This window comes from Salmo trutta, chromosome 24 (genome assembly GCF_901001165.1).
Source record: "Salmo trutta chromosome 24, fSalTru1.1, whole genome shotgun sequence".
NCBI classification, from domain to species: Eukaryota; Metazoa; Chordata; class Actinopteri; order Salmoniformes; family Salmonidae; genus Salmo; species Salmo trutta.
In genome coordinates this window covers 23,684,798-23,708,658 of record NC_042980.1, presented here as the reverse complement: position 1 = coordinate 23,708,658, position 23,861 = coordinate 23,684,798, and the positions used below count along the sequence as shown (strand labels likewise).

Here is a 23,861-nt window from a genome sequence, read left to right as displayed (position 1 = left end):
TTATCTGAAGTCTATTTTCTTTCCCCTTTGTAAATGTATTTTGTGAACGTTTACAATAGTTTTTTAGAACCACAAGAAGCAGGTTTCTCTTCAAAACATCTTAGGTTCATGCAGTGGGGTGACATTTAGGTTGTACCATGACCTCCATCAAACAGACAATGACTACCGGCTCATTATACACATAATATATCAAGGTATTGTTGCTTTTGTATTTTTATCCAAGGATTACTAAATAACCATGAAAGATGCTGTAGACATAGGGACTGAATAGAGAAGCTGAATCTACATTCACTTTGTGATTTCAGTGACAATTAGACTGAAAAGATAACAGTCCTACTGCTCTCCACATCTCCAAATCGGAAGTGGTTACATCCAATCATCCAATTCCTCACCTACTCAATCCTAACTTGGAGGCCTGCGCTGCAGAGAACATACAACAACAGATAATATGAGGAGAGAGCCCACTTGGTTTCATATTGTTGAGGATGTATTTATCTAAAGGGTTTAGAGGGGTTTAAAGTACGTATAGTGCCTTTGGAAAGTATTCAGACCCCTTGACTTTTTCCACATTTTGTTACGTTACAGCCTTATTCGAAAATAAAGAAATAAATACATACACATCTCCATCAATCTACACACAATACAGGTTACACACAAAGCAAAAACAGGTTTTAGATTTTTGGGGACATTTATACAGATAAAAAAATGAAAATATCACATTTACATAAGCATTCAGACCTTTTACTCTGTACTTTGTTGAAGCACCTTTGGCAGTGATTACAGCCTTGAGTATTCTTGGGTATGACACTACAAGCTTGGCACCCCTGTATTTGGGGAGTTTCTCCCAATCTTCTCTGCAGATCCTTTCAAGCTTTGTCAGGTAGGTTGGGGAGCGTCGCTGCACAGCTATTTTCAGGTCTCTCCAGAGATGTTCGATCAGGTTCAAGTCCGGGCTCTGGCTGGGCAACTCAAGGACATTCAGAGTCTTGTCCCGAAGCCACTCCGGCATTGTCTTGGATGTGTGCTTAGGGTCATTGTCCTGTTGGAAGGGGAACCTTCGCCCCAGTCTGAGATACTGATTGCTCTGGACCAGGTTTTAATCAAGGATCTCTGTACTTTGCTCCATTAATCTTTCCCTAGATCCTGACTAGTCTCCCAGTTCCTGCCTCAGAAAAACATCCCCACAGCATGATGCTGCCACCAACAAGTTTCACCGTAGGGATGGTGCCAGGTCTCCTCCAAACGTGACACTTGGCATTCAGGCCAAAGACTTCAATCTTGGTTTCATCAGAGCAGAGAATCTTGTTTCTCAAGGTCTGAGAGTCCTTTAGGTGCCTTTTGGCAAACTCCAAGCGGGCTGTCATGTGCCTTTTACTGAGGAGTGGCTTCCGTCTGGCCACTCTATCATAAAAGCCTAATTGGTGGAGGGCTGCAGAGATGGTTGTCCTTCTGGAAGGTTTTTTCATCTCCACAGAAGAACTCTATCAGAGTGACCTTCGGGTTCTTGGTCACCTCCCTGACCAAGGCCCTTCTCCACCAATTGCTCAGGTGGGCTGGGCGGCCAGCTCTATGAAGAGTCTTAGTGATTCCAAACTTCTTCAATTTACGAATGACAGAGGCCACTGTGTTCTTGCGGACTTTCAATGCTGCAGAAATGTTTGGGTACCCTTCCCCAGATCTGTGCCTCGACACAATCCTATCTCGGAGCTCTACAGACAATTCCTTTGACCTCATGGCTTGGTTTTTGCTCTGACATGCACTGTCAACCGAGGGACCGGCGTGTGCCCCCCCCCAAAAAAATCTAAATTAAATCAAATGTTATTTGTCAAATGCTCCGAATGAAAAAGTTGTAGACCTTACCATGAAATGCTTACTTACAAGAACTTAACCAACAATGCAGTTCAAGAAAAAGAGTTGATAAAATATTTACTAAATAAACTAATGTAAAAAAATCTAATCAATCAAAAAGTAACACAAGAAATGTACATAACAATAACAAGGCTATATAGAGGGGGTACCGAGTCAATGTGCGGGGGTACAGGGTAGTCGAGGTTATTTGTAAAGTGACTATGCATAGATGATAAACAGCAAGTAGCAGCAGTGTAAAAACAAAGTGTGTGTGTGTAGGGGGGGGGGGGGGTCAATGTAGATACTGTTGTCCGGGTGGCCATTTGATTAGTTGTTCAGCAGTCTTATGGCTTGGGGGTAGAAGCTGTTAAGGAGCCTTTAGGTCCTATACTTGGCGCTCCGGTACCGCCTGCTGTGCGGTAGCAGAGAGAACAGTCTATTACTTGGGTGACGAGTCTTTGACAATTTTTTGGGCCTTCCTCTGACACTGCCAAATATATAGGTCCTGGATGTCAGGAAGCTTGGCCCCAGTGATGTACTGGGCTGTACGCACTACCTTCTGTAGCGCCTTACAGTTAGATGCCAAGCAGCTGTCATACCAGGCGGTGATGCAACCGGTCAGGATGCTCTCGATGGTGCAGCTGTATAACTTTTGAGGGTCTGGGGACCCATGCCAAATCTCCTGAGGGAGAAAAGGTGTTGTCGTGCCCTCTTCACAACTGTCTTGGTGTGTTTGGACTATGGTGGTTTGTTGGTGATGTGGACACCAAGGAACTTGAAACTCTCTGAATAGTTTTTGAATGCACTGTATGTTCCACAATCAAATTGAAAAGGAACTCAAGGCCTCACTACACTAATAAACATAATTGTTTTTTGTTTAGCCAATTAAAACCCATTCTCCCATCAAAATATGATGATGGAAAAATATGCACCCTCAGTCAGTATTTATTGTTTGGGATGTTAGAGTGTAACTAAAACTACCACAGACAAGATTGAACAAAGTTTACTCTCATTTCAATTCCTTTTCAGAGATCCTCTTAACAGTGGGAAGGGTAGACCATATCCACCAAACCTTTCCAGAAGCAAAAAGTAAAAGAATAGCATTCCTTTCCATGAAAGAAAGAAAAAAATCTAAACAGCAAAATAAAATGGAGGGTGGTGTCAGAACATATTCTGTAAACATTGTGCCTCATGCTGTGCTGCTATCAGCTATCACCAAACTCCCCAATTTATTTTTGTTTCCACACCACTGCCCCGGGCTGACAGACCCTCTGCTCTCTCCTTCACCAGAAACAGCTGTAGCCATGTCTCACCAATTAAAGAGAGAGGAGCCCAGAAAAATGCTTGCTCCTGATAACCAATCACACCCAGCTCCCTGCTCCCTCGACGGTCTTGCACACACACTCTCCTCCTACACCATCATCCCTCAAAACACATGCCACGTCAACAGCAAAATCCTGACGTCCGTGAGTGCATGCATGTACAGTGGAAGTTGGAAGTTTACATACACCTTAGCCAAATATATTTAAACTCTGTTTTTCACAATTCCTGACATTTAATCCTCGTAAAAATTCCCTGTCTTAGGATCACCACTTTATTTTAAGAATGTGAAACGTCCAAATAATAGTAGAGAGAATGATTTATTTCAGGTTTTATTTATTCACGGTTGGGATGGTGTTCTTCAGCTTGCAAGCTTCCCCCTTTTTTCTCCAAACATAACGATGGTCATTATGGCCAAACAGTTCTATTTTTGTTTCATCAGACCAGAGGACATTTCTTCAAAAAGTATGATCTTTCTCCCCATGTGCAGTTGCAAACCATAGTCTGGCTTTTTTATGCCGGTTTTGGAGAAGTGGCTTCTTCCTTGCTGAGCGACCTTTCAGATTATGTCAATATAGGACTCATTTTACTGTGGATATAGATACTTTTGTATCTGTTTCCTCCAGCATCTTCACAATGTCCTTTGCTGTTGTTCTGGGATTGATTTGCACTTTTCGCACCAAAGTACATTCATCTCTAGGAGACAGAACGCGTCTCCTTCCTGAGCGGTATGACGGCTGCGTGGTCCCATGGTGTTTATACTTGCGTGCTATTGTTTGTACAGATGAACGTGGAACCTTCAGGCCTTTTGGAAATTGCTCCCGAGGATGAACCAGACTTGTAGAGGTATACCAGGTCTTGGCTGAGTTCTTTTGATTTTCCCATGACGTCAAGCAAAGAGGCACTGAGTTTGAAGGTAGGCCTTGAAATTCATCCACAGGTACACCTCCAATTGACTCAAATTATGTCAATTAGCCCATCAGAAGCTTCTAAAGCCATGACATAATTTTCTGGAATTTTCCAAGCTGTTTAAAGGCACAGTCAACTTTGTGTATGTTAACTTCTGACCCACTGGAATTGTGATACAGTGAATTATAAGTGAAATAATTTGTCTGTAAACAATTGTTGGAAAAATCACTTGTGTCATGCACAAAGTAGATGTCCTAACCGACTTGCCAAAACTAGAGTTTGTTAACAAGAAATTTGTGGAGTGGTTGAAAAACGAGTTTTAATGACTCCAACCAAAGTGTATGTAAACTTCGCACTTCAACTGTATGTGTACAGTGCCTTCATAAAGTTTTCACACCTCTTGACTTTTTCCACATTTTGTTGTGTTACTGCCTGAATTTTTTATTTAGATTTTTTGTTACTGGCCTATACACAAAACCCCTAATGTCAAATTAGTTAAAAATTAAAACCTGAAATGTCTTGAGTCAGAAAGTATTCAACCCCTTTGTTATGGCAAGCCTAAATAAGTTCAGAAGTAAACATTTGCTTAACAAGTCACATAATAAGTTGCATGGACTCTGTGTGCAATAATAGTGTTTAACATCATTCTTGAATGACTACCTAATTTCTGTATCCCACACATACAATTATCTGTAAGGTCACACAGTGGAGTTGTGCATTTCAAACACCGATTCATCCACAATAGGGCACCTATTGGTAAATGGGAAAAAAAGGAGACATTGAATATCCTTTGAGCATGGTGAAGTTATTAATTACCCTTTGGATGGTGTATCAATACACCAAGTACTACAGCGATACAGGCGTCCTTCCTAACTCAGTTGCCGGAGAGGAAGGGATTTCACCATGAGGTTAATGGTGACTTTAAAACAGTTACAGAGTTTAATGGTTGTGATAGGAGAAAACTGAGTAGTGATCAACAACATTGTAGTTACTCCACAATACTAACCTAAATGACAGAGTGAAAAGAAGCAAGTCTGTATGGAATAAAAATATTCCAAAACATGCACCAAAGTAAATCTGCAAACAAACGTGGCAAATAAATGTACTTTATGTCCTGAATACAAAGCATTATATTTGGGGCAAATCCAACACCACACATCACTGAGTACCACTCTTCATTTTCAAGCATGGTGGTGGCTGCATCATGTTATGGGTATGTTTGTCATAGGCAAGGACTACGGAGTTTTTCAGGATAAAAATAAATGAAATAGAGCTAAGCACAGGCAAAATCCTAGAGGAAACCTGGTACAGTCTGCTTTCCAACAGACACTGGGAGACAAATTCACCTTTCAGCAGAACAATAACCTAAAACACAACGCCAAATCTACACTGGAGATGCTTACCAAGACAAATGTTCCTGAGTGGCCTAGTTACAGTTTTGACTTAAATCTATGCCAATATTTCAAAATGGCTTTCTTGCAATGATCAACAAGCAACTCAACAGAGCATCAAGCATTTTAAAATGAATAATGTGCAAATATTGTACAATCCAGGTATACAAAGCTCTTAGAGACTTACCCAGAAAGACTCACGGCTGTAATCACTGCCAATGGTGATTTTAACACGTATTGACTCAGGTGTGTGAATACTTATGTAATTGAGACATTTCTGTATTTCTATAAATTTGCTGAAACGTCTAACAAGATTTTTTTCATTATGTGTGTGTAGACGGGTCAGAGAAAAAAAATCAACTTAACCCATTTTGAATTCAGGCTGTAATAACAAAATGTGGAAAACGTTAAGGGGTATGTTTGCATACCTTCTGAAAGCATTGTATATATGTGACTAACGTTCTCACAACTAATGATTGCCATGTCAAGTAAACAGGCATGTTTGTCCTAGGAAGTAATTGCATTATATTTTCATGACGTTAAAAGGGAATGTTTGTCATTCTCCATGCAATCACAGTCACTTCAACACACTGCATAGATTCACAGTGAATCATAACAGACAAGCCACATTGCTTTAGCGAAACAACACAGAGCCATTTCTTCTAAAGTTTTGCAAACTTCTTGCAAACTCAAAACCCAACAATGCAGTAATTAATAACAATGTAATACAAAAAAATAACATAAGGTAGAACAAGAACACATAAAAATAAGAAAAACACAAGAATGTAAGTAAGCATACTATATACAGGGTCAGTTCCAGTACCATATTTACAATGTGCAAGGATACTGGAATGATAGAGGTAGATATATTTAGGGGTAAGATGACTATGCATCAGGATATAATATGAAGTAGGACTGGGCGATATATAAAATGTATTTGATTTAAAAAAATATATGATTTAGCGCAATGTTCCAAATGCAAGAATCAAGGTTTTTATTTTTTGTTTTTTTTGGTCTCATCTCCTTTGCCCCTTCTGTGCTGTGAGCACTGTGCACCTTCCCACTTGAACACAGACACCATGCCCCTCCCTCCCCCTGCCACTCACAACAAATACAAAATAAGTTCTTCCTCTAACAACAAGCAGTTTAAACTCTCTATTTGCATTTGAGGGTTTGTCCATCAGAATCGGTCATATGGACACTGAAATGCTTAGAGACCTTATTTTACTGTAATAGACGAGAACTTAACATTTCTAACGTTACCCTTTTTATGTCTCAACTTCAAAATGTAGAACAGAGAAGACTGTACTACACTAAACAAAAATATAAACGCAACATGTAAAGTGTTTCATGAGCTGAAATAAAAGATCACAGAAATGTTCCATATTCATAAAAAGCGTATCTCTCTCAAATGTTGTGCACAAATTTGCTTACATCCCTGTTAGTGAGCATTTCTCCTTTGCCAAAATAATCCATCCACCTGACAGGTGTGGCATATCAAGAAGCTGATTAAACAGCATGATCCTTACACAGGTGCACCTTGTGCTGGGGACAATAAAAGGCCACACTAAAATGTCACACAACACAATGCCACAGATGTCTCAAATTTTGAAGGGAGCGTGCAATTGGCATGCTGACTGCAGGACTCCAGAGCTGTTGCCATAGAATTTAATGTTAATTTATCTACCATAAGCCGTCTCCAACGTTGTTTTAGAGAATTTGGCAGTATGTCCAACAGGCTTCATAACTGCAGACCACGTGTAACCAAGCCAGCCCAGGACCTCCACATCTGGCTTCTTCACCTGCGGGATCGTCTGAGAGGGGAAAGGGGGGGTTCTGAGGAGTATTTCTGTCTGTAATAAAGCTTTTTTTGTGGGGGGGAAACTGATTCTTATTGGCTGGGCCTGGTTCCCCAATGGTTACGCCCCTGCCCAGTCATGTGAAATCCATAGATTAGGGCCTAATTTATTAATTTCAATTGACTGATTTCCTTCTATGAACTGTAACTAAGTAAAATCTTTGAAATTGTTGCATGTTGCGTTTATATTTTTGTTCAGTATAAAAAGGAGAGTATCAATGAACATGTTGTGGAAAATGAATGCTCAGTGTCTGTTACCGCTAGCTGTCTAGTCTGTTTTTATAAATGTACAATGAGTATAAAAAGACACATTTATATAAGGAATTGGCAACACGTTCTCATTCTGAGAAATAAGCAACTTCTTATCCTGGTAGGCCACTTGATTTCAATATCTAAACAAAGTGAACAGGGTATGTTGTTCAAACAGTTGGAGACTGACAGGAAGGTCTACTCATAACAGTTTGTTCAACTGTTCTACCTTGTTAACACGCAAATAAATCCAAGTTGGCTAGACTTGAAATATAAAGATTACCTGGCTACTTATTACTTGGCCTTGTCTCGGGTTAGTAAGTTAGTGGCCTGTTGATCCCTTTAGTGGTGTGAGGTTTGTGCTTTGCCAAAGTGGGTGAAGTTATATCTTGCCTGGTTGTCCCTATCCGGGAGTAACTTTGGACGGGGCCACAGTGTCCCCCGACCCCCACAGTGTCCTGTATCTATGCTGCAATAGTCTACATGCCGGAGGGCTAGGGTCAGTATGTTATATCTGGTGTAATTATCCTGTCTTATCTGGTGTCCTGTGTGATCTTAGATATGATCCCACTAATTCTCCCATCTCTCTTGCTCACTCCACCCTCAGAGGACCTGAGCACTAGGACCATGCCTCAGGACTACCTGACCTGTTGACTCCTGGCTGTCCCCATCCCTAGTCCACCTGATCGTGCTGCTGACCCAGTTTCTGTTGTTCTGCTGCTGTTTCGTCCACTAAATGCTCTGCTATGAAAAGCCAACTGACATTAACTCCCGAGGTGCTGACCTCTTGCACCCTTTACAACCACTGTGATTATTATTCGACTCTGCTGGTCTTCTATGAACATTTTAACATCTTGAAGAACTATCTGGCCTTAATGGCCATGTACTCTTATAATCTCCACCCGGCACAGCCAGAAGAGGACTGGCCACCCCTCAGAGCCTGGTTCCTCTCCAGGTATCTTCCTACGTTCCTGCCTTTCTAGGGAGTTTTTCCTAGACACCGTGCCTCTACATCTGCATTGCTTGCTTTCCAGGGTTTTAGACTCGGTTTTTGTATAAGCACTTTGTGACAACTGCTGTTGTAAAACGAGCTCTATAAATACATTTGGTTGATTGATTGACTAGCACATGGGCTTGTCCTTGAGAGATTGTTTATGAAACCTATGTTCATTTTCAATTTTTTATTTATTTAACCTTTATTTAACTAGGCAAGTCAGTTAAGAACAAATTATTAAGTACAATGATGGACTAGGAACAGTGGGTTAACTGCCTTGTTCAGGGGCAGAATGGCAGATTTTTACCTTGTCAGCTCGGGATTCGATCTAAAACTTTTGGTTACTGGCCCAATGCTCTAACCACTAGGCTACCTGCCGCTACAAGAAGGCTAGTGCCTGCTACAAGAATTTGGTTATTATTAGTGGGTGTGCATTGTGCATGGTTTTGGTAAAATTAGTAACAAAAATTGCATTTTCATAGACAGACTTGAAAGTGATTATTGCAGTGATTATTTTTTAAAAGCACGTTAAACTATTTTTATAAAATAATTCAATTATTAGTGGGTCTTATTGTTGTGGAAGGCTTATATTTAGCCTCGGTATAATTTTACATGCCCTGAATTCATTAGATTATTCCTGACTATTTCAAATGCAGTTTATTGACCTTTTACTGTGGAACAAAGCTTATTTAGAGAAAACATAAAAAACTATCTACATATATATCGTGAATCGTAAAAAAAATAGAGATAAGATTTTTATGCCATGATGCCCAGCCCTAATACGAAGGAAACGTTTTGGGGAATGAAGTGGGGGAATACATTGCGAGGATGTGAGAAATCAATCTAACATCCGTGTATCAATAAACATTTTCACTTCACAGGAATCATTTTGCTGTGCAGAGTAGACACTGCATTATTTAGAGATAGAGGAGCTATACTGAGAACCAGCGGTATGCATCTGAAGTTAGGTTGAATAATCTGGACGCTGAGGTTAGCTGAGGGAAAGAACTGTAAATGTTTTATCCATCAAATTAGTTCAGAGTACATATTAGCTTTAAGAGGACAGGTATAATCGAGGCTCGTATATAACCGCCAAGTAACACACATTGAGATGAGAAGCTCCGATGCTCTCATTCTGATATTGTTTGCACTGTGAATGGTCTTTGCTCTGCTAAGAGCCCTGGTGCTACGATACAGCATCTCTCAGAGAATGGCTTCTCATTAAAAAGCTGCTCTGAATGCATGCCCATTGCCTGTTCTTGTAACCTCATGAATATAATGGGGCTGACTCTCTCTGTTGAGCTCCTGGGTTCCTTCTCCCTGGGAATATTATAACAGAACAGAAGCCCTTTTAGCTGCTGATGACTCCATAATCAGGCCTCCATTCTCTCCTTGGAGGACTCTTTGTATTGCCTCACTCTTCACTTGTTCTCTCCCTCCTCCATACATTTCAGGATTTACAGTTTGAAGCAAGAGTTTCAGAGAGCCATTTTGTCTCACCCACAGTGGCTTGGGTACTTTGCTGTGGTGACAGAAACACAAATGGGGAGTTTTATACAGGGGGATGTGAGGGGAAATCAGTGAATACTAATATCAATCAAATGCATTTATAAAGCCTATTTAACATCAGTCGAAGTCACAAAGTGCTATACAGAAACCCAGCCTAAAACCCCAAACAGCAAGCAATGCAGATGCAGAAGCATGGTGGCTAGGAAAAACTCTCTAGAAAGGCAGGAACCTAGGAAGAAACCTAGAGAGGAACCAGGCTCTGAGGGGTGGCCAGTCCTCTTCTGGCTGTGCCGGGTGGAGATTATAAGAGTACGTGGCCAAGATGTTCAAACGTTCATAGATGACCAGCAGGTTCAAATAATAATAATCACAGTGGTTGTAGAGGGTGCAACAGGTCAGCACCTCAGGAGTAAATGTCAGTTGGCTTTTCATAGCCGAGCATTCAGAGTTAGAGACAGCAGATGCGGTAGAGAGAGAGAGAGTCGAAAACAGCAGGTCCGGGACAAGGTAACCTAGTGACGTGGGAGCTGTCTGGAGCACTGCCTCCCCAGCAAATTATGCTAGACATGCTCCGAAAGTAAAGCAAATATCTGCATGACGTAAGGACAGGCAATCATGCATATTGTTATATGGTACGGTAGGCAACAGGTTTTAAAGACTTAACATTTTGAGAAAGGCTTTTATTCAATTAATTGAAAACACTGTAGTGGAATTCTGGAATGCTTTTTCAGAAGTGGCAGTTTTGAAGTGTTTACTACCCCGATCTGTGATGTGTTACAGTGGAAAACAAACACACTTCTAGATGTGCTATCTGGAAAACTACTATATGCAGTTGATTGAATAACAACCAACTGGTTTCTGTGTCATTTAAAATGGACACTCAAAAATGCATACGATGGGTATGTGACAAGATCAGTGACAATAGATGGATCCAATGGAAGTTAGGGATACTATAGGTTGCTCTTATAATTGTCAATCAAAGTCAAAGAAAGTGTACAAAGCTAACTCACCCCATAAGTGGATCCACCGCGATTCCTTTAGGATTAGTCAGATCTAAATCTATAATGGTGACGCAGGTGTCCCCAACACGGTTGCAAACAAATATCCTGTCGCTTACACGGTCCACAAAGTAAAAGTTTCCAGTGAGCCAATCGATGGTCATGTGCTCTACATCTATGGAGAAAAACAAAGAATGTCATTATATTCTTGCCATTAAACCTTTCTTTGATTAAATATATTTGTATCAAATTACATGTTGTGAGGATAAACTTGTTAATCTTCCATTATGTTAGATCGCATTTTCTCTTTTACATTCATTTTATTTACTAAAGGTAAAGACACATAACTGAATGTAAGGTATGTGTAGTAAGTTTGGAATCTGACATTGATGGAATACTGAGCGTGAGCAGCATTCCTTAAATTCTTGAATAAACAGGAAAGAATAGCTAGGTTGCCTTAAACACAGGTGTCTAAAGCATTCCAAACCTAATTGCACTACAATGACCCTGAAGTAGAAAGTGACAATGGGAAGTTCATTGGGTAAGAATTTCCTACACTCTTAAAGGTGCAATCTAGAACCTAAAAGAGTTCCTCGACTGTCCCCATAGGAGAACCATTTGAAGAACCATTTTTGGTTCCAGGTAGAACCCTTTTCTACTGAGGGTTCTACATGGAACCTAAAAGGGTTCTATCTAGAACCAAAAAGGGTTCTCCTATGGGGACAGCCAAAGAAGCCTTTTGGAACCCTTTTTTGTAAGCGTACATTGTGAAAGTTAGTGGGAAAAATAGAGACATAGAGGGAGGCAGAGGTAGGGAAAGAGTGAGACAGGGAGCATTTTAAGGCTTTCTGAAGGGGCATGTCTGAGTGTGCTTGATAAATCAATAGTTGCCAAACATTGTAAGCGAGAGAATTTCCTTGACAACTTGACACAATGCAAGACGTACTTTGTAAACTTTGTACTGTTTTGATATCCTTTTCCATTGTAAATCCATTCAGATTCTTCATCTTAGCACAGCGAAGCCTTCCAGTGGAATCTGAGGATAGAAGCCAACACACATCCTCTTCCTGGTAATAGTAATCCAATGAAAGGGATCCATATTTATCCAACAGTCTCAAAGTCTGTAGATTAGATCCGTTTAGTCTTGTGGTTGCTATGTGATCTGACCTTACAATCAGCAGAGCTGGAGGACTGTCGCCAGGGTCTGGAACACAAGAAGAAGAAATAGTGGGGGAAAAAACAACACAGTGAAAATTCTTCACATGGAATGTAAAAGGCCTTTATCATCCCAGGAGGACTCCGATGTGGAAGATATATTAAACAAAACCTGGATTTTCTTCAGTTCATTTCTGTAATTTATAACTGAACAGAACAATATCCACAAGGAAGAGCAACACATCAAAGCTACATAAGATTTAAAAAATAATAATAATGAAATTACAATGTTCTCTACAGCTGTTATCTCTTCCTGACTGCTAAGCTAACACAACCCATGTCTGAGGCCTAATTGACCGTGTACTTTCTCTGCTACTGAGCTCACCCCAAAAAGCCCTGCTTTATCCTGATCCCCCACACAAGTTCAAGTCAGGGCTGGCTCTCCTAATATGGGCAATAAATCAGTGTGTCCACTGTGAAAAACACTTATCTTTACCCTGATCCCTCTAAGCCAACCTTTAGGAGCTGCCTATAACTCCATGAGATACCATTGTAGCATGGAGGGGGCTTTGGTTTTTTCATAGAAGCACATTTCTGCATCCCAAATGGCACTCTATTTCCTATGTAATGCAATACTTTTGACCAGGGCTCATAGGGGAATAGGGTGCCATTTGAGGTGCCAGTCAAGCTCTCTGATAAAGACATTGTTCTCTTGAATGCAAAACTGTGGTCTTCATTCAACAAAATATGAACTCTACGTTTCTCTACTGTACAGTCGTGGCCATAAGTTTTGAGAATTATACAAATATTAATTTTCACAAAGTCTGCTGCCTCAGTTTGTATGATGGCAATTTTCATATACTCCAGAATGTTATGAAGAGTGATCAGATGAATTGCAATTTATTGCAAAGTCCCTCTTTGCCATGCAAATAAACTGAATCCCCCAAAAAACATTTCCACTGTATTTCAGCCCTGCCAAAAAAGGACCAGCTGACATCATGTCAGTGATTCTCTCGCTAACACAGGTGTGAGTGTTGACGAGGACAAGGCTGGAGATCACTTTGTCATGCTGATTGAGTTCGAATAACAGACTGGAAGCTTCAAAAGGAGGGTGGTGCTTGGGATCATTGTTCTTCCTCTGTCAATCATGGTTACCTGCAAGGAAACACGTGCTGTGATCATTGCTTTGCACAAAAAGGGCTTCACAGGCAAGGATATTGCTGCCAGTAAGATTGCACCTAAATCAACCATTTATCAGATCATCAAGAACTTCAAGGAGAGCGGTTCAATTGTTGTGAAGAAGGCTTCAGGGAGCCCAAGAAAGTCCAGCAAGCGCCAGGACCGTCTCCTAAAGTTGATTCAGCTGCGGGATCGGGGCACCACCAGTACAGAGCTTGCTCAGGAATGGCAGCAGGCAGGTGTGAGTGCATCTGCATGCACAGTGAGGCGAAGACTTTTGGAGGATGGCCTGGTGTCAAGAAGGGCAGCAAAGAAGCCACTTCTCTCCAGGAAAAACATCAGGGACAGACTGATATTCTGCAAAAGGTACAGGGATTGGACTGCTGAGGACTGGGGTAAAGTCATTTTCTCTGATGAATCCCCTTTCCGATTGTTTGCGGCATCCGGAAAAAAGGTGAGTGCTACCATCAGTCCTGTGTCATGCCAACAGTAAAGCATCCTGATACCATTCATGTGTGGGGTTGCTTCTCAGCCAAGGGAGTGGGCTCACTCACAATTTTGCCTAAGAACACAGCCATGAATAAAGAATGGTACCAACACATCCTCCGAGAGAAACTTCTCCCAACCATCCAGGAACAGTTTGGTGACGAACAATGCCTTTTCCAGCATGATGGAGCACCTTGCCATAAGGCAAAAGTGATAACTAAGTGGCTCGGGGAACAAAACATCAATATTTTGGGTCCATGGCCAGGAAACTCCCCAGACCTTAATCCCATTGAGAACTTGTGGTCAATCCTCAAGAGGTGGGTGGAGAAACAAAAACCCACAAATTCTGACAAACTCCAAGCATTGATTATGCAAGAATGGGCTGCCATCAGTCAGGATGTGGCCCAGAAGTTAATTGACAGCATGCCAGGGTGGATTGCAGAGGTCTTGAAAAAGAAGGGTCAACACTGCAAATATTGACTCTTTGCATCAATTTCATGTAATTGTCAATAAAAGCCTTTGACACTTATGAAATGCTTGTAATTATACTTCAGTATTCCATAGTAACATCTGACAAAATATCTGAAGACACTGAGGCAGCAGACTTTGTGAAAATTAATATTTGTGTCATTCTCAAAACTTTTGGCCACGAATGTACAACATGTGTCAAACAAGTCCTGCATGAAAAACATCGGCATCTACCATTAACATAATTTCTAAAACTGCAATTACCTAAGAGAGTTTGAGAGAGAGAGAAATATGGTTTTGATTCATGATAATGTAATCAGGTCAAGGGAAAATGTCACAGAATGTTGGTACTGGTGGTTTTTGGAGAGTGCAAGGGAAAAGTATTGTATTATATAATCATAACCTTTTAACATCCTGATGAAAAATTATTGATTCAAATGTGGAAGAAGAAAACAATTGTTTCTGCGGTATATTTAAAAAAAACTATCATTAGATATTAATGCAGAGATCATCTAGATTCAGCCGCAGGCCAATTTTTTCTTGAGTGGATGTTTTGGGGGCCAGAATATAATTACAAATAATTTACAGCATGCAAATTGACCAAAAGAAGCCCAAACAGATATATTTGGCTAAAACATAATCTTTCCAAACTTGCTAACATTTGTATATGATCAAGTCTCTATTATGAGTGGGAACACTAGGGAAAAGATTTCCAAAATTAAAATCACTTGGAGCTGATTTCCTGGTGTTTTTAGTTTTTATATTTTTAAAAATACATATTTATTTTCTGCTCAGAAAACTTGGGGGGCCAACCAAAACTCGCGGGCCACCAATTGGGGAACCCTTCCTTAATGTGTTTTTTATCCTGTACTGCTCACCATCTCATGGCCTCTGAGAGAATATGCTCCTGACATTTATATTCATGAGCTTTTACAACTAACGGTAACCCCATAGTTAACCCTGTACTGCAATCTTTCTCCGCTAAATTAATATTAATGTGTGTGAGCATTGGGTTCAGTTAAGTTTATGGGTAATCATATTCAGTGTATTCCTGGTAGGAAACCAGTCACATTGATTAAAAGCTGCAACAGTGTGACTCTCCCCAGCTAGGTGTGCTGCTTTGCTTCAGGCTACTTTCACACAGTAGAGTATGTATCATCATCACAACCTAAAAATGTATCATACATTACGATGGCCAATACAGAAAACAGTATATGGCACAAGGCTAAATGTTTGTCTGTGTAGACTGGAACACTACTGCATATTGTACTATACCAAACAAATTAAGTGAGTTATTTTATTTCACCAGCAACAACATGTTGCCAGCTATCGGACCATAATGTAAATCAAGGCAACGCCAGGTATTGTCTCACCATAAAACACTCCCAGAGTGTTGATATGGCTCCCAGTTAAAACCTTGAGATCATTAATTCCCTCATTATCCTAACCTGACCATATCTACTACTGCATTCCCATTCCCTGGTGGAAGATAGATGTGGTCAGTAGTGGAACAAATTAATCTTTCCTATACTGAAGCTACCCAACACTGAAAAACAAGGTTAAGAGGAACTAGGCCTATTCCTATACCCAAGCCCCCAGGATGGTTGAACATAGAAATTGTTCCTTCTATCTTCTAAGTTATTAATAGAAATAAAGACTATATGGCATATATGCAGATTATGTTGTTTTATAATACAGTGTTGTTATTCTCACCTTGTTTGGCTGTGCAGGACGTTCTGTCATTCTGTAAGATGTATCCCTCTGTACAGCTGCATCTATATGACCCGTAGGTGTTCAGGCAGGTTTGGCTACATGCTCCGTACACAGCACATTCATCATGATCTGGGGAGAGAGGGGGAGCCATTTGTAACAAATTAGGTTTGCTCAAACATGACCCAAATACATAAAGCATACTTAATGTGGCCCTCACTGTACCACCTTAGAATTGATTACCACACAACCAAGTTACCTATGTTGGAAAGTCATTGGATCCTGTAGTGTGAATAAAATCATGGTGCTTTACTGTAGTGAACTGTTATGCATTTACTGTACTGTATGTTGTGAAGCAGAGTTACTGTACATAATTTGAACCATACCTTGGGTACAGAACTGAATCTAAACCCCACCAGAGATCCCTCTAACCCCTGACCTCTGATAGAAGTCTCATGTCACAGTATGTCCCAACAGCTGTCAGACTGGACTGGGCTGCTATTGACGGGGTCAGGGGAGAACAACCCTGCCTCCAGACAGATGGTCCTAATTTCCAACAGGCCTCCTGCCTATTCAGTTAATTTGAGAAGTTTGGCCTAGGGTGAAGGAGAGAGGAGAGGAGAGGAGAGATGCAGCTCGCCCGACAGCATTAACGATGCCTACCTCTGCAGCTTGTCCCGTCCTCACCGACCTCAAAGCCGTCAGCGCAGAAACAGAAGGTTCCGTTTCTCGTCATGACGCAGCCATAGCGGCAACGCAGCTCATGGCAAGCTGACAGCAGCTCTGTGGGGAGAGAGAGAGAGAGAGAGAGAGAGAGAGAGAGAGAGAGAAGAGAACACATGTAAATTGCTTTTTGATTTTCTTCTTGCTCCTCAAAGCCCTTCTTTCCCCATCAGTGGAGGAGTTTGACAGTCCTGAGCTCACGGCAGGGATCATTAGGTGTTGCGCAACAGTAGTCAGTATCTGGGAAATGCCACACAGAATGTGTGGGAAGACAGCCTCTCATGTAGCTGCTAACTCAACATTTAAATGACAGAAGTAGATGTGGTTTCTACAGACAGACTTAGAATCTTAGAAACATTATGGAAATTACTAGAGGATAAAAAACGGCTCTCTGTACAGTACTTTCCATTTGCAGACTTAAATCGGCATACTGTGCTGCACACAATCGGGCTAAAGTATTATTGAAGTATTTTGCTGCACAGAATTGGGCTAAAGTATTATTGAAGCAGGGTACCCTAAGTTTATTTTAGTTGTCAAGGATGAAAGTGGATGACAGTCAAGATTTTTTTTTGTAAAATACATTTTTAAAGCATTACAGAAACTTTCTTAGCCTCCATATCTTGTAAAGACTCTTTAATACACAACACAATAAAACATTCAAAGCAAAAAAAAATTAAAGACAGTGAATCTTTCTCATGAAGACTCAAAATGATGGGAGTGAACACCTGCCTATTTTTCAAGCCTGTCGGAAAATACAACACTGCCTCTTTAAGACAAAAAAAATCTCTTTACCTAACTCAGTTTTCAAAGATGTCTAGAAAATGCACACGTTTTGTGCTCTTGTAGGAAGCAATCACTCCCCCATTACTGACAAAAAATTATCTATAACTGGGCTAATAACTCACTAACTAGCAAAGGATATGAACACATTTACAAATGTGCACACGTCGCTACATGTCGCTCTCACTTTGATCTCAAAACAAGCACATCTACACACAACAGCTCATGCTGTAAAAACAGTCCAGTTCAAAGTGAATGGTGCGCATCGATATATGGCAATGGTCTATTTGCATATAGGTCTAGCTCTGATTAATTATGGCGCACTGGTCTGTGTAGAGTACGGGCCTGAGTCGTGCCTGTCAATGCAATAGAATCCTACTCCGATGCATTCTGCCTACAACAAAATCTCTTACATATTCGTTTTGTTTTGGTATGTTGCATTGGAAGTGACTAATACTGTGTTGATTCGATCTCAATTCCCACAGTAAAGGGAAACATTGATAGTGTTAACTAACGGGGAAACTACAAAGTTGAGTGAAGTTCAATCTCGTGTTTCTCTGCGCACACTAGTCTATCGCAAGCAAAGCGTTGTAAAATGACTTTGTGGAACACATCAGTGTTTCATTTTTGAAACACTTGTCTACATGGAATATAAAATGACTGATAGCAGTTCTGAGAGGGCCAACTTCTTATGTCCCTAGCTAGCGTTCATTCTATTGTTCTGATTTTCTTTGTGTAACACCATTCTCTGTACAGACCGGAACAAAAAAACTGCAATTTAAGACTTGATAGATGTTCAATGGAATAAGTGACAGATAGAAAAGAATAAGCTTAAAAAACAGGGAAAGTTTTAATTGCTGAAAAGATAGATTTGCTATCGCCGAGCATTAATTACTGTCAAATAGAAACCCTTAGGATAAAGGCTGTTCAGGCTACTCATTGATTTGACTTGTTTTCTTCTATTTCCAACAACAGAGCATTTAATAAAACAAGCTGGGAACGTCTCGGCAAAACCAAGCAAACTCCTGACAACATATACTTAGACATCAAGACATCAGTGAGCTCAGCCAATAATCAAAGTCTCAGAACATCACTATCTGTGTGGAGGATATTGGTGTTGTGTTTAGGAATTAAAATGCATCAATGCTGAGGAAGATGACAGTTTTAAAAGCGTAGGAATTTATAGAGGTGTCTTTCCTGTTAGCTTTCTGACACATGAAGATGAATTGGTCGGGTGGAGAGACGGCAGGTGCAATAGACAAGCTGTCTGTGTGGCTGTTGGAAACCAGTACATTAACTGGTAATGATAAAGACATCTCAGTTGGATTATTTAATTTTGAAGGCATCTTTGAAATCATCCTGTATGAATGCCAATGCAATACAATACTGTACACAAAAAATATAAACACAGCAAAACACACACGCACACACATTCAAACAAAGTATGCACCCACAGCACACAAATGCATGCACGCATGCGAGCGAACACACACACATACATACACACACAGTAAGGTAATTAACTGTCTAAATAAATTATATTTTACTGGCAAGAGCTGTATGATACACAGACAATATAATTTTGGTAACAACTGAAAGACATACTTTATTGAAATAGCTCAAATGCACCATTTTGTCTATATATTTTGTGGTGCGTACTCTCTAAATGCCCCCTTCTCCTATTGTCTATTTTGATCCTTTCATCTAGTAAGACTCAGGCTTTATCTTTCATGACATGATAACTGGCATGCTTTCCTGTTCTGTGGGAAGAGAACATGCAAAACGACTAGACGCTGGGCCTAAAGATATCCAAACCAAAGATAATCTGCATATCTAATAGCAGACAAAGCTATGTAGAAAGAGATGCCTGCCTTCATCTCTGTTGCTAAAGAAACAGCAAAACCTTGTGTAACACCTTACTTAGAATTGTGATACTAGCATTCATAAAGCCTTTAGTCATAATGCCCAACATATGGTTTTATATATTCTGATTGTGTCAGTCTCCTCTAATCACCTCTAGAGATGTTTAATGTCTAACTGGAAGTTTTTTCACTAAGTGGTAGGTAAAATCTTTTGAAAATATAGCATGTTTCTCAATGCCACTTATGCATCAGGGACGAACTACTGTAGAGGAGCGGGTACAGAGATACAAAGCGTAGAGATAGACTATGTACTTGGCCAACTCGAAAGACATGCTTTCAGGTGTTATCTTGGAGAAAATTTTGAGAAATTGTATAAGGTGTCATCACCCTCTCTTATTAAGCAGATTATGAGAGAGCTAACATGTTTAGATACAGTGGCTTGCGAAAGTATTCACCCCCTTGGCATTTTTCCTATTTTGTTGCCTTACAACCTGGAATTAAAATGGATTTTTAGGGGATTTGTATAATTTGATTTACACAACATGTCTACCACTTTGAATATGCAAAATATTTCTTATTGTGAAACAAACTAAAAACTGAAAACTTGAGCGTGCATAACTATTCACCCCCCCAAAGTCAATACTTTGTAGAGCCACCTTTTGCAGCAATTACAGCTGCAAGTCTCTTGGGGTATGTCTCTATAAGCTTGGCACATCTAGCCACTGGGATTTTTGTCCATTCTTCAAGGCAAAACTGCTCCAGCTCCTTCAAGTTGAATGGGTTCCTCTGGTGTATAGCACTCTTTAAGTCATACCACAGATTCTCAATTGGATTGAGGTCTGGGCTTTGATTAGGCCATTCCAAAACATTTAAATGTTTCCCCTTAAACCACTTGAGTGTTTATTTAGCAGTATGCTTAGGGCCATTGTCCTGTTGGAAGGTAAAACCTCTGTCCCAGTCTCAAATCTCTGGAAGACTGAAACAGGTTTCCCTCAAGACTTTTCCTGTATTTAGTGCCATCCATCGTTCCTTAAATTCTGACCAGTTTTCTAGTCCCTGCCGATGAAAAACATCCCCACAGCATAATGCTGCCACCACCATGCTTCACTGTGGGGATGGTAGTCTCGGGGTGATGAGAGGTGTGGTTTGCGCCAGACATAGTGTTTTCCTTGATGGCCAAAAAACTCAATTTTAGTCTCATCTGACCAGAGTACCTTCTTCCATTTGTTTGAGGAGTCTCCCACATGCCTTTTGGCGAACACCAAACATGTTTTCTCATTTTTTTCTGGACAATCTTCTGTCCGACCAGCAATTTATTTGATTGTGCCGGACCGGGCTCAGACTTGCTGTACTGTGTTTAAAAAAGACAGCGAGTGACTGTGTGACTAGCACCCATTGTGTCTCTCTTGTACCTGCTGCAGCGACCACCACAGAATATAAAAGTGTTTATCGCGCTGTCCGTGTTGCTGATACTGCAACATAAAGGCATTTCTGACTGAATAGTTATGTTACCGAAATCCATCATTTGCAGATGATGCAGATGATGATGTGCAAGTAGAGATACTGGGGTGCAAAAGAGCAAGAGGATAAGTAACAATATGTGGATGAAGTAGTCGGGTGTGCTATTTACAGATTGGCTGTGTAAAGGTACAGTGATTGGTAAGCTACTTCTGACAGCTGATGCTTAAAGTTAGAGAGGGAGATATAAGACTCCAGCTTCAGTTATTTTTGCAATTTGTTCCAGTCATTGGCAGCAGAGAACTGGAAGGAAAGGTGGCCAAAGGAAGTGTTGGCTTTGGGAAAGACCAGTGAAATATACCTGCTGGAGCGCGTGCTACAAGTGGGTGTTGCTTTGGTGACCGGTGAGCTGAGATAAGGCGGGGCTTTTCCTAGCATAGACTTATAGACGACCTGGAGTCAGTGGGTTTGGCAACGAATAGGTAGTGAGGGCCAACCAACGAGAGCATACAGGTCGCAGTGGTTGGTAGTATATGGGGTTTGGTGACAAAACGGATGGCACTGTGATAGACTACTTCCAGTTTGCTGAGTAGAGTGTTGGAGGCTATTTTATAAAAGACATCGCTGAAGTCAAGGATCGGTAGGATAGTCAGTTTTAAGAAGGTATATTTGGCAGCATGAGTGAAGGAGGCTTTGTTGCGAAATAGGAAGCCGATTCTAGATTTTATTTTGGATTGGAGATGCTTAAGAGAGTTTACAGTCTAACCAGACACCTAGGTATTCGTAGTTGTCCACATATTCTAAGTCAGAACCGTCCAGAGTAGTGATGCTAGACGGGCAGGAGGGTGCGGGCAGCAATCGGTTGAAGAGCATGCATTTAGTTTCACTAGCATTTAAAAACAGTTGGAGGCCTCGGAAGGAGTGTTGCATGGCATTAAGCTCATTTGGAGGTTTGTTAGCACAGTGTCCAAGGAAGGGCCAGATGTATACAGAATGGTGTCATCTGCGTAGAGGTGGATCAGAGAATCACCAGCAGCAAGAGTGACATCATGATATATACAGAGAAAAGAGTCGGCCCAAGAATTGAACCCTGTTGCACCCCCATAGAGACTGCCAGAGGTCCGGACAACAGGCCCTTCAATTTGACACACTGAACTCTATCTGAGTAGTTGGGGAACCAGGCAAGGCAGTCATTTGAGAAACCAAGGCTGTTGAGTCTGCCGATAAGAATGCGGTGATTGACAGAGTCGAAAGCCTTGGCCAGGTCGATGAAGACGGCTGCACAGTACTGTCTTGTATCGATGGCGGTTATGATATCGTTTAGGACCTTGAGCGTGGCTGAGGTGCACCCATGACCAGCTCGGAAAACCGGATTGCATAGTGGAGAAGGTACGGTGGGATTCGAAATGGTCGGTGATCTGTTTGTTAACTTGGCTTTCGAAGATTTTAGAAAGGCAGGGCAGGATGGATATAGGTCTATAAGAGTTTGGGTCTAGAGTGTCTCCCCCTTTGAAGAGGGGGATAATGTGGCAGCTTTCCAATCTTTGGGGATCTGAGACGATACGAAAGAGAGGTTGATTAGGCTAGTAATAGGGGTTGCAACAATTTCGGTGGATAATTTCAGAAAGAGAGGGTCCAGATTGTCTAGCCCAGCTGATTTGTAGCGATCCAGATTTTGCAGCTCTTTAGAACATCAGCTGTCTGGATTTGGGTGAAGGAGAAGCAGGTTGTTGCAGGGGGTGCTGAGATGTTGGCCGGGGTAGGGGTAGCCAGGTGGAAAGCATGGCTAGAAAAATGCTTATTGAACTTATCGATTATCGTAGATTTATCGGTGATGACAATGTTTCCTATTCTCAGTGCAGAGGGCAGCTGGGAGGAGGTGCTCTTATTCTACATAGCCTTTAGTGTCCCAAAACCTTTTGGAATTAGTGCTACAGGATGTAATTTTCTGTTTGAAAAAGCTAGCCTTAGCTTTCCTAACTGACTGAGTATATTGGTTCCTGACTTCCCTGAAAAGTTGCATATCGCGGGGGCTATTCGATGCTAATGCAGAATGCCACAGGATGTTTTTGTGCTGGTCAAGGACAGTCAAGTCTGGGGTGAACCAAGGGCTATATCTGTTCTTAGTTCTACATTTTTTGAATGGGACATGCTTATTTAATTAAGCATGCCCTTAATTTAGCATGCCCTAGACCATATTTAATGGTGAGGAAAGCACTTTTAAAGAGCAACCAGGCATTCCCTACTGACGGAATGAGATCAATATCCTTCCAGGATACCCGGGCCGATTAGAAAGGCCTGTTCGCTGAAGTGTATTCGGGAGCGTTTGACAAAGATGAGGGGTGGTCGTTTGACTGCAGACCCATTATGCACGCAGGCAATGAGTCAATGATCGCTGAGATCCTGGTTGAAGACAGCAGAGGTGTATTTAGAGGGCAAGTTGGTCAGGATGATATCTAAGAGGGTACCCATGGTTACGGATTTAGGGTTGTACCTGAGAGGTTCCTTGACATTTTGTGTGAGATTGAGGGCATCTAGCTTAGTTTGTAGGACGGCCAGGGTGTTAAGCATGTCCCAGTTTCAGTCACCTAACAGCACGAGCTCTGAAGATAGATGGGGGGCAATCAATTCACATATGGTGTCCATGGCACAGCTGGGGGCTGAAGGGGGTCTATAACAAGCGGCAATGGTGAGAGACTTGTTTAAGGAAAGGTGGATTTTTAAAAGTAGAAACTCAAATTGTTTGGACATAGACCTGGATAGTATAATAGAACTCTGCAGGCTATCTCTGTAGTAGATTGCAACTCCGCACCCTTTGGCAGTTCTATTTCGTCAGAAAATGTTATAGTTAGGGATGGAAATTTCAGGATTTTTGGTGAATTTCCTAAGCTAGGATTCAGATACGGCTAGGACATCTGGGTAGGCAGAGTGTGCTAAAGCAGTGAATAAAACAAACTTAGGGAG

The 23,861-nt window shown here is 41.1% G+C and overlaps 1 protein-coding gene across 8 annotated transcripts in view; it reads right to left on the bottom strand.

The window, feature by feature from the left end:
- lrp1bb (low density lipoprotein receptor-related protein 1Bb) overlaps window positions 1-23,861 on the bottom strand; it is a 441,142-nt gene that overhangs the window by 218,064 nt on the left and 199,217 nt on the right. For all 8 annotated transcript variants that reach the window (XR_003869151.1, XM_029711578.1, XM_029711581.1 and 5 more), the window contains 4 exons: window positions 16,738-16,857; window positions 16,078-16,206; window positions 12,023-12,280; window positions 11,089-11,251 (listed from right to left, as the gene is read on the bottom strand). Coding sequence is in view for 7 of the 8 variants with exons in the window: in XM_029711578.1 (XP_029567438.1) it covers window positions 11,089-11,251; window positions 12,023-12,280; window positions 16,078-16,206; window positions 16,738-16,857 (670 nt within the window). In the remaining variant the exon portion in view is untranslated. The remainder of the gene's footprint in view (window positions 1-11,088; window positions 11,252-12,022; window positions 12,281-16,077; window positions 16,207-16,737; window positions 16,858-23,861) is intronic.